The sequence below is a fragment of the Halyomorpha halys genome, unplaced genomic scaffold, assembly GCF_000696795.3.
Source record: "Halyomorpha halys isolate HHAL.00 unplaced genomic scaffold, Hhal_1.1 Scaffold78.1, whole genome shotgun sequence".
Taxonomy (NCBI): domain Eukaryota; kingdom Metazoa; phylum Arthropoda; class Insecta; order Hemiptera; family Pentatomidae; genus Halyomorpha; species Halyomorpha halys.
Genome location: NW_027108467.1, coordinates 1,217,800 through 1,229,805, shown reverse-complemented (window position 1 = coordinate 1,229,805; position 12,006 = coordinate 1,217,800). Strand labels below are relative to the sequence as shown.

At 33.4% G+C, this 12,006-nt stretch overlaps 1 protein-coding gene across 1 annotated transcript in view; it reads left to right on the top strand.

The window, feature by feature from the left end:
* The window catches only part of LOC106692935 (ATP-dependent translocase ABCB1), a 52,911-nt gene that overhangs the window by 20,927 nt on the left and 19,978 nt on the right, over positions 1-12,006 (top strand). Inside the window, exons 12-17 of the mRNA XM_014439199.2 lie at positions 1,931-2,260; positions 3,421-3,672; positions 5,827-5,948; positions 6,943-6,993; positions 11,545-11,653; positions 11,752-11,895. Of these exons, the coding sequence (XP_014294685.1) occupies positions 1,931-2,260; positions 3,421-3,672; positions 5,827-5,948; positions 6,943-6,993; positions 11,545-11,653; positions 11,752-11,895 (1,008 nt within the window). The remainder of the gene's footprint in view (positions 1-1,930; positions 2,261-3,420; positions 3,673-5,826; positions 5,949-6,942; positions 6,994-11,544; positions 11,654-11,751; positions 11,896-12,006) is intronic.

Here is a 12,006-nt window from a genome sequence, read left to right as displayed (position 1 = left end):
AAAACATTAACTTCTATCAATTTTTGGACAGTAATAGTGAGCACTTCCCGAGGTGACCAGCCCTATTGGTAGGCGAGTTCTTTCCATTTCCTCTTCCAGACATCCGTGTCTCTAGCAGCTCTCCTCCAGAGGGGTCCTGCCATCCTCTTGAACATATTGCTCCATCATTTCTCCAACTTTAAATAAAAATTGCTCTTAAAATAAATTTTAGTTGAATTATTTTTTTAATAAATAAAATAGTTTTGGGGAAAACTGATCCATGGCCATTACCATAGTGTAAACTAAATATTTCCCCAGACGGTCTCTAGAACGAATCATAAATTTATATATTTTTTAAATGCTATATATATTTTTTACCGAGCTATCTGGTATCACATCTTAAACGATGGCAGCAAATTTCCATATAAGATGAAGCCAGCCAAAACTCCACTTGTGAAAAATCACAATGTAAACTGATATAATAATACTTTATTTATTCTGGGACGAGTCCCTTTGGAATAATACAGAGATAGACAGATGAGGGCTGAGCAGCCTCAGAGATACTTGAACAAAAATATAAAGAAATATAAATAGTCATTATACAAAAAATAATTATATGTTACTTTCTCACTTTAATCAATTGGACAATAAAAAAATTTAAAAAACAATTATGTAAAAATAATTAATAATGATATAATATATTATATACATATATACAATTTTATGGGGTTTAAATGGATAAGAAACGATTGAACAGGCGTGATTTAAAGGTAGGAAGTGTATTGGAGCGAAGGATGTTGGAAGGGATGGAGTTCCATAAGGATGAGGCTCGGATAATGAACATTCTATCGAAAGTAGCGGTTCGGTGGGCCCTGGTGTATAAATCTGAAGGAATAGAGGATTTGAAAGCATTCTGTGTTTTTGTTTTCTTTTTGTTGAAACCGAAGATGAAATATTTTTTTGCAAATATATTTGTGCGAAGTGCGCCGTAAACTCAAGGCCAGGCACTCCTTCAATTTTGATTGGCTGGTTGAATTTGTAGTGGACTGTATGAAATTAATTGAATGAAATAAGATATAAGATTACAGAAAGAGAATTTATTTATCGAGGTTGGTCGAACAAGAGGGAAAATATGAATGTTAAATACTAAATCTATTGTAACTACAAGGCATGAAGGGTGGCCGAAATAGAATATTTATTGTTAGAGATGGTTGTTTAATTTTGATTGGAGTTTAGTGATGATGATGACTGTTGATGATGATGGTGTTAGCTATATGGAAAGATATGAAATTACTCCATGCTTTCATGCTTCCTGTTTCTTGTCTTCCAAGTTCCTTCATTTACTCTCTCTTCGTCTACCGGAGGGCTCTTGGAAAGTGTCCTTACTCACTCATGGTTATTTGCAGGAAAGGAAGAACGCCTTTGGCCAAGGCCCGCGCAAAATCGTGAGTGTGTGTGAGTGCCTTTTGTTTTTTCTCGGCGATGATGTTACAATTAGCCCTATGATTATAGTTTATTTCTACTCTCCCGTTTAAACGGAACAATATTCTATATAAAGCAAGGTGTAGAAAGAAAATCTTACATATCATGGTATAGAGAAGACGTCGAAAATGTACCTGAAGTCCAATGAAAAACAAATTTGACCACATTGTCTGTCGATATAATTTTGTTATAAGGATGAGGTCCTGTCTCCCTCCAGCCTTCAGGTCCTCCGTTTTTATTTTAACCCGAACCAGCGAACATTTTACTCTGGGAAAGAGATTGTTTTTCACTCACGAAAGGCACCTCGCCCCAACAGTCAGTATTGCCAGGACTGTGATGATGTCTCTAATTCATTTTCAATTTTTTTTTTTTTGTGGGTTTTTCGCTGGAAGCCCATCACATATAAATGTAATAATTATTATTATTAGTTTATATGTAAAAGATAAATTGCTCCTGTTATGCCTATAAGGTCCTGCGAGGACTGACAATCACCATCCAGCCTGGAACGTCAGTAGCGCTGGTCGGTGCTAGCGGAGCTGGTAAGAGCACTGTGGTTGGACTGTTGCTGCGGTTCTACGATCCCAATGGTGGAGAGGTCCTTCTGGACGGGACCAACGTCCAGGACTTCAACCTGGCTTGGCTGCGGAGTCAGATCGGTCTTGTGTCGCAGGAGCCGGTGCTCTTCGGAGTCTCCATCGCGGACAACATCCGCTACGGCAGGGACAACATCACGGAGTATGACATTGTCAGAGCTGCGACGCTCGCAAATGCACACAGCTTCATCAAGGATCTTCCAAACGTAAGAATTTTTTTTTATTTAATACCAGATCGACCTGGTGGGCCTTACAAGGTTAATGTAAGAGCAACATTTTTTTTTTAATAATTGATTAAGGGGGTTATAGTCTTATTATAAAAGACACCCCTAACTATATACAATGTTATGAATAAAAAAAAAAGATAAAATAAATAGATTAAAATAATAATTCTTAGATTAATTTTTATTAATATATTTGTTTGAGAGTGGTTTAGTTTATTTAAAAACAAATTTTATCCTTTTTCTCAACTTTATTCTTTTTTAAAACCTTCCAACGTTTCGACCCTCAGGTCATTTTCAAGGATACCTTTATTTTGTTGTCATTTTCTTTTTTTAAATTCTTAAAAATGCCGGCTAATTGCCTTTGTCCCATCTAATTTCTTCCCATATAAAGTGGTAAAACAGGTTCTGTTTAGAGTTTGCAAATGTAAATGATAGAAAGAAAAGTGGTTAGTACAAGTTTTAAATTTAGGAAAGAATTATATAGAAGAAATTAGATGGGACAAAGGCAATTAGCCGGCATTTTTAAGAATTTTAAAAGAGAAAATGACATCAAAATAAAGGTATCCTTGAAAATGACCTAAGAGGTCGAAACGTTGGAAGGTTTTAAAAAGAATAAAGTTGAGAAAAAGGATCAAATTTGTTTTTAAATATAATAATTCTTAATATAAGATGAAAGTGAAGTTAATAACAAAAATAGTGACATTTATGGATTTAACAGAATAAATAATTGACTTCGAATGGAAAAAAAATTGAAGTGAATTTAAGAAAAAGATGATAAAAAAATTAAAATAAAATAAAATTTTAGAGTGACAATAACAGAACCGATTAATATAGAATTTATAACAGAATGTCCTGCAGCAGCCTGGGCTTCAGTCTTCGAGTTGTGGTTGGGTTTCCCAAGTTGTAGGTCACTGCTTCTTTAAATTTAGATAACTGGGACTAGAACTTCATGAACCTTTTTTTTGGTGTAATCCTATATTGTCTCTATTTGTAATTCCCGATGCAATTGGCTGTTAAATAGTCAACATTGTTATAATGACATTTCACTTATGTCTAGCATTTTTGTGTGTTATTTTGGCACGGACCGAGAGATGTTTTTATCTGGTCGGACCATATTGGATGTATTTTTTTTTAAATTTCAGGGTTACGACACCCAAGTTGGAGACAAAGGCACCATGATGTCCGGGGGGCAGAAGCAGAGAATAGCCATCGCCAGGGCCCTCGTGAGGGATCCCAAGATCCTGCTCCTGGACGAGGCTACGTCGGCACTGGACGCTCACAGTGAGGGGGTCGTCCAGGCTGCTCTGGACAACGCAATGAGGGGGCGGACCACTGTCATCATCGCTCACAGGCTATCCACCATACGCAATGTCGACAAGATATATGCTTTGAAGGTATCACCTAATTGCTTATTAAAACATTTTTAGGAAGATTGTAAGGGCTGCTTGTAATAGTCTATAGGACTATTTGTTAATTATTGGAGAAGTTTGTCGGGGGGTGCGGTCAGCAAAGAACAACATAAATAAACAAAACCATATTTATTTATTTTATGCCGACGTTTCGACCTGAGTTTAAGGTCTTCATTAGGGGTTATGGCGTAGAAGGTAGGCCTGCAACCAATGCTATTTATTGGTCAACGTTTCGACTCACATTGTTGTTCTTCATCTAGGCTGAAATAAAAAATGCAAAGGAAATGTAAAAGAGTGACATTAAATAAAACAGATGTAAAGGTGGAGGTGTACAAACCATCATTTATTTACATTTTTGTTCATATTGGAAGAAGATAGTTGACCGTTTGACGTAGTAGATTGTAGGAAGATAGTCCGGGTGGTGGTCAATAAAGGTTTCAAAATAGTAAAAGAAAACTATTGCTAACCAACGTTTCGCCACACGTTGCAGGGTTTCATCAGGGCTGACAGATGAAGGAGAAATGTCAACTGCCAATCTTGATGAAGCCCTGCACAGTGGGGCTTTAGCGTTGGTCAACAAGTAGTTTTCTTCTACAATTGTGATACCTTTATTGACAGTTTCCTGGACTATCTTCCTACAATCTACATATTTGTTCATTTAATTTTTTCGGTCGTTCTTCTGGGACATCTTTATTTTCACACTTTTTTTTTTTTCGTACCCTTCATTAAATAAATTGGTAATATATAAAATCTATTATATATGCTTTTACTGAGTCTTCTCCGTTTGGTTGCCTTGTGGCATTATGAGGTGTTGATATCAGTCCAGCTAAGGTGGTACAGTCTAGCTATATTTATAATAATTAATATTTTTTATTTACATAGATCTCCAACCAAAAATTTGATTTGATAATTTTGGCAGGTCTATAAGTTTTTTTTTTGTATGCTAAAACCGAAAATGAACTCTTTCCACCACGTACACTTTTTTTGCAAATACATTCTATGTATAAAATTTAAAAACAGCTTTGTTGCTCAAAAATCGATAAAATCTATTTTACGGTTGCCACAAGAGGTGTTACGGTTGTCATGGGAAAAACAAAACACGAGGGATATGTTCAGACGAGTGGGCTTTGTTTTTGTGAAGGCGACAGTTTTGATTTTGAACACGTATGTTCTGACGAGTGGGTTTTGGTTTTGTGAAGGTGACAGTTTCATTTTGGAACACGTTACGATTGTTCAATATGAAGTGGTAATAGTTTAAACGCCCTCTGTCTTTATTGTTTGAACCGGAATAGCACTCTGAGTTTTCGTTATTTCTAAGAAAAAATAACGTGGAGCCTAAGGAGTAATTTATTCTTTATTGTTTTGTCCTTTTGCGATTATATTTATTTTTCCCTAACTCACCCCCTTCTCCGCTGAGCGTGGGCAACAATGGACGATAAACATATAACTAAGGATAAGTCAAATTTGTGGTTATATCTTTTATATTTTTGTGCACTCAACCTGTCAACTTTAATATTGGGCCGCCCATAGCTCAGTGGTTAAGACACAGTCTTACCAATTTGATGTCTATTGGTGGTGCCGGTTCGAATCCGGCCTGGGACGTCGACTTTTTTCATTGAGTGGTGGTCCCACAAAATGAAGAACTTTGACCCCCAACCATGGTTAGGCAGTATAAGGACTCCAATGGGAGTCTTGGCCGAAAAAAAAAAAAAAAAAAACTTTAATATTGTATGGTATAGAAAGGACGTTAAAAATATATGTAGCTGGTAAGCCAACGCAAATCTATGGAGTATTTTTTAAGGAGGCTCTAGATATATCTAAATATTTACAAATTAATTATTAAATATGGCGTTAACAAATATATTTAGACAATTATAAATATATCGTCTTATATCTCAAATCCTGATTAACCTATTAAAGTCTAATTTAAATCATTTGTCTTATGTCCTTTCAATAAAATAAAAATTTGAGGTGGATTAGTTGAGTAGCCTAGGTGCTGTCAAATATTTTCGTTCATTTTCGCTTTCAGCGCACTAAAAAAAAAACATAAAGATCACACAAACCTATCAAATTTCAAAAAGTTTCTTTTTGTATAGATGAGTTATCATCATTCAATAAGTGATCAATTTATTTTCGAAGGACGGTCAGGTGTTCGAGTCCGGTAGTCATCAGGAGTTGATGGAAAAGGAAGGGCTCTACTATAGCCTTGTCATGGCTCAGAAGAAAAGGGACCATAGGAGCCAAATTGCAGAAAATGAAGGGTAAGAATATAAAATTCAGTATTGTTAATTTAGATTTATGTATCATAATGTTTATATTAAAAAAAAAAATTATAAATATACGCACCTACTACTTAGTTCTGCAATAATTTCTTCATGTCCGCTTCTTTTCTGTTCCACAAAGCTCAGCGAAATCATCAATGAATTATTTGCAGATGTCCCTTAAGGTTCAATCCTGGCACCACTTCTGTACCTCATATTCACAAACGACAACATACTAACTGCGACGTACACCGATGACACTAGAAACACAGGCCCTTTACAGGCCACACTAACACTACAACATAGTCTAAACAATATACAGACATGGTGCACACGATGGAAAATTAAGATTAACCACAAGTCATAACATGTCGTATTTATTCTACGACAGAAAACATGCACTTTAGTATACATTGACAATCACCCTATACCACGAACAAACAGTGTAACTTACCTATGACAGAAGGTTGACATGGAGTCGTCAAGACAAAACGTGAAATAATAAATTTCCGACTAAGACAATTATATTCTAATTCTAATTCCTTACTACACAGACGTTCTAAATTATCCCTCAGACAGAAACTTAACTCATAAAATTCCATACAGACTTACGTATGCCAAATTTATGGGCCTTGAATAAATACAAACTTTTTAATCGCAATTTTTTTAGACTGGCAAAGAACTCAGCACTCTACGTTTCAAACGAGACCAAAAATTAGCCGTAGTTTAAACTACTAGCTAATGTTTCCATGGATACGACCCTTATTCAAGAATGAACTATTGATAAATAAATTTCGTTTCCATGGCAATTTTAGCTAGTAGTTTCATCTATAGCTAATTTTTGTCCATCTCTTTAAGTTAAGTAAAAACTTTTTCATTTTATTTCATAAGAGATATTAAAATATAACTACACAGTATATTGAATAATTAACAGATTGTTTTTTTTTTTTATTTAATATATATTTTTTCTTTTTTATAATACGCAATATCATAGACCAGCAGAAATGGAAGTGACTGTGGAGCAGCAACCAATACCCATTGAAAGGTACGTATCATTAAAAATCATATAGCGTTTAGTAATTTTTTTTTGCGGCATTCATATAAATCGATATTATAATACTTTGTATTTTAAGCAAGGAAAATTAACTATTCATATTTTATTTATAATTTTTATTAAGTTAGGTTATTTCAATAATTTTGTTTTTTTAATTATTTATTTAATGTAATTTATAACTGTACAAAATAATGCAATAGGTAAATATGTAGTATGTTTCATATACACTTGAAAATCTTGGGAAGGAACCACCCATTGGTGGTACTTCAAACATTAATTTAAATTAGAAGATCCCGTGGCCATCTTCTTTTCAGACGCCTCGGAGGATTATCAGGGATTGTTAAGGATGAAAGATTAAGAATTAATGAGTTAGGATGGTTAAGGAGTTTGGAATGAAATTTTCAATAATTAAAATCTTTATATTATTGAATTATTTTAGGATTTTTAATATGTTTTCTATTGAGTATTGGAATCATATGTAATAGATCTTATGTAAATTCTTTTATCTCACAAAAAAATAGTAATAATTTCTTATTTGAAATAAAACTAATAATTGGGGTTCTCATTTGAGCTGCCTAGTAAACTATAAACCTTCCACTGGTATGCCAAGTCCATATACTTGCCAAATGGACCTGCTAAAATGACACAGTCAGAAAATACAAGCATTCCAATTTCAGCTTTAAAGACTGCAAACGAACTCACCTCTTACGTATCAATAAATATATATATATGACAAATGGCGACAAATAATATAATAATGTCGTGGTGATGTAACTCGGCAAGGGCTAAAGAGGAATTGGATAAAGGATCTCTTAGTCTCTATAATTGAGTTGAATGTGAGGAGAATGCAACACCAGGTCCTGTCTCTTTCACTTCATTCTTTTTTATAGGTTTAAATAAAATTGTAAAGTTGGAAAAAAAAAATTTAGTTCACTTTTAAAGTTAATAAATAAATACACATTGCGGGCCTCCATTGTGTGCAATGATCAACGATATCTATTTTCCTGTCGCCAATACGCAATAGCTATACGGCTGTTATGGTTGCCATTTATAAGAGCTTAAATATTTTTTATCCCACAAAAAAAAGTATAAATAAATAAATAATGGTAACGAACAGGCTGATAGTGCTATAATGTGGCAGAAGGTGAGCTAAACTGAGTTTAGCCAAAATCTCTGCCGAAACCTCCCTGATGAAGACCTGAAACTTAGGCCGAAACGTAGGCATGAATAATTTTTTTTTTATTTACGTTTTTTTTTGCTGACCGCACCCCCGATCATGTTCTCCACTCATAAAATAAAGTGTATTGCCTGATTTGACACTTGGATATTTTTATTATAATATACCGCATTAATGATAGGAAAAGATGGTCTACAGAATTAAAACAAAAATAAATGTTTAAGGAACCCTTCCGCGGTAAATTCCGACTTACCGCAGAAGGGTTCCTTAAACATTGGTACAGTAAAACGATTGGTTACCGAGATAACTTTGAAAATCTGATCATTCCAAATCATGCATTACACGGGATCCTTACTGTTCTTATTTATACATAAGACTTGTGGAGATTCCTTTGAAAATTTCAGATGAAAATAATGAATCTATGTTTTCTAGCTTTTATATAAGGTTTTACGTAAGAGAAAACGCTATGTTCAATCAAACTTTATCGATTTAATTTACCGTCTTTCTTATATCGATTTTATGTCTCCTAACATTTAAAGTAAAAAAATGGCTCATTTCACACACTGAATTTGAGAATACGCTTAACAATTATATAATACTTAAAAAAAACTCCAACTTTAGAATACTATACCCCTTCAATCGTTGTAGACGAAGGGGCAGCCTAAATAGCCCCTTCAATATATGTAAACACCATACCGCATGACAGTTCGGAGTTGCAGGTCTACAGATTTTATAAAAGAAGGAGCAAAATGTATTTTAAAGAAGAAAATACACTTTTTTTTTATTAAATCATTACTTTTATTTTGCCTTCTTTACTTACTCATTACTTATTAATTTCATTTTACCTTCCCACTGTTCTTTATGGATGTAAAATGTGGACACTAAGAGAAGAACAGCACCTCAAGGTTTTTGAAAATAAACTATTACATAAATAATATATGTAAATAATTGACGGTATAATTTCAAATATGAAGAAGATGGTCTAGGTTGCGGTCAAAAAGAATAAAAATATTTGACAACTATTTATTTTCCCACGTTTTATATTTTTAAATGAGTTAATGGATGATTCAGTATTAGTGGATGAAGTAAAGGAAACTATAATAAACTACAATAAACTCTAGTAAGGATCTATGTCTTGAAAAAATACGTAAAAAACAAAATATATGGTTAGCAGTAGAAACGCGAGCGATTTCGGTGAAATAGAAATAGGAGGAAATACGATTGAACAGGTAGATAGGTTTAAGTATTTAGGTTCTACGGTAACTAGAAAAATCGAAATCGATGAGGATATGAAAGGGAGGTTTAAGGCGGGAAATACTTGTTATTTGTCTATTTCAAAACTGCTTAGCTCGCGCATTCTGTCAAAAATATAAAAATTATAATTTACAAAACTATTATCCTTCCCACTGTTCTTTATGGATGCGAAACGTGGCCTCTTACTCTAAGGGAAAATAGCGCTTTAAGGTTTTCGAAAATAAAGTATTACGCGCAAAATATTCGAACCGAAGAAGGATGAATTGACGGGAGAATTTAGAAGACTACACAACGCTGAATTGAGGGAACTACACTCGGTAAATATAATTCAGGTTATAGCATTGCGGTGAATAATATGGGTGTGTAAGGTTGCAGGGCTTAGTAATAAACGGATCCCTACAATTTTAATAAACTCTGAACCGACGGGTAAACGGCTGAGGGGTAGACCGAAACGTAGATGCGAAGATTGGGTTAAGTCTAATTTGTTTGATTTGGGTATGGAGCGGTGTCACTGGATATACGTATGTGGGAGCGATAGGTGGGATCGGCACCGAACCTTAGGGTTCGCAAACGATTTCTTATTTATTTATTTTCACCGTGAAAATTTTTAAAATAAGCCAATAAGCTAATTATGTAGAACTTGTCATGGGTCGTTAAGAGGGAGACGGCACCGATTAACTGTCATTAACTAAGTACTTAAGTAAAGTTAAGCTACTGTACTTGAGTAAATTAAGTTAATGATAATACAATATGAAAATTATGAAAGATAGAAATTACTATTAAAGGCGTTAGTGACAAACAGGTTTATTATAACTAAGTTAAATTAACTTGGACATGATAGCCTGCAAATCAATGTGAGGCTGTGATATTAATATTAAGATTGTCCTTGATGATAGTCGGATTGGCCGAAACGTTGGACATGTAATATGTTTTAAATTTCAGTGCCAGTTTCATTCATCAAACTAACTTTTTGAGCAAATGCAATCCAATAAGTATTTTCTTTTTATTATTGATAAAAATATTCTGGAAGATCGCTGATTCACCGTCTGTAATAATAAAAGAAAGATGATCCGGGTACGGTCAAAGAAAAACTCAAATAGTAATTAAACTATTTATATTGAGCTAAAATATTATTTATTTTGTATGTTGTCTTTTCTTCATCATATTATATTTATATATAAGAATTATTATTTTTACGGCCAACTATATATACATATATACATATTATATTTATTTTATCCATTCTTTTAACTTTATTTCTGTTGAGTATTCTATCCGTGTATATATATATATATTTTTTTTTAAATAATTGCTTTCCCCCTATTATATATATTATCAATATACTATTACATTATTTTTATTACTTTCTTATATTGTTTACTTTATTTTCTAATGTAACGTATTTTTAACTGTTAATCCTCACTACTTATTTTAATATCTTTATTGAAATTTACAACTGTATATTATATAATACATTCAGTACATTTGATCTTAGTTAAAATGGAGTGTTACAGGCGTGTAGAGCAACTACCCATTGGTAGGACACTTATGACATTTTACATTAGCAGGTCTCGTAGCCATCTTCTTTTCAGGCGTCTCAGAGGATGTCAGGAATGGAAGAGGATGCAAGGTTAGAAACTAAAGGGTTTGTAATGGAATGGGTGATATCTGGTTCGGACTAGATCGTTTACATAGGGAACATTAAGGTCTTTATGTATGATTTTATTTGTAAGAAAGTAAGGAGCATTGAGGATTTTACGAAGAATTTTGGATTGTAAGAATTGGATACGAGAGGAAGGTTTAGTGGAACCCCAAAGCTCAACTCCATATGTCCAGATAGGTCTTATTACAGTCTTTTGTAATGTTCTTTAAATTTAATTTTTACGTTTCACTGTACATCCATCTAATTTGTTCATTTATGTTTAGATCATTTATGTGTTTGTATCTTTTTTAGCCCAGATGAAGCCCTGCAAGGTGGGGCGAATACGTTGGCTCAATAGAAATAATTTAATCACTATTTGAGTTTTTCTTTGATCGCTCCCGGATCAATCTTCCTTTTAATAAAAATATATTATTAGAGACTAAAACATGTTCATCCAACTTTTCTGTAGGAAGAAGTCTGGTTTCTTTTCGAGAGTGTCTTTAAGGAGAAGCAGATCCTCAGCCACATCTTTGAAAAATATATTTATTGGAAGTTCGAATGATGATGAATCAAAAGAGGTATTTAATACGTCAATAGCCATTAAAAAATCATTATAAATTATTGAATAATTTTATATAATAATATAAATAAAATATAATATTTTTTATATAAACAGGAACTTGCCAAGCGAGTGAGCTTCTATAGAATCTTTATGATGAATATAGCAGAATGGCCTTTCATGTTACTGACCGTTATTGGATGTATCATTGTGGGAACGAGCATGCCGCTGTTTTCTTCCTTTTATGCAGACGTTTTCCATGTAACATTCTACAATATTAATCATATAAATCATTAAAGATAATTCATAAAAATTTTTAAAAACATTTATATTCCAGATAAGGTGGCAGGAACATATACATATAAAATGCAG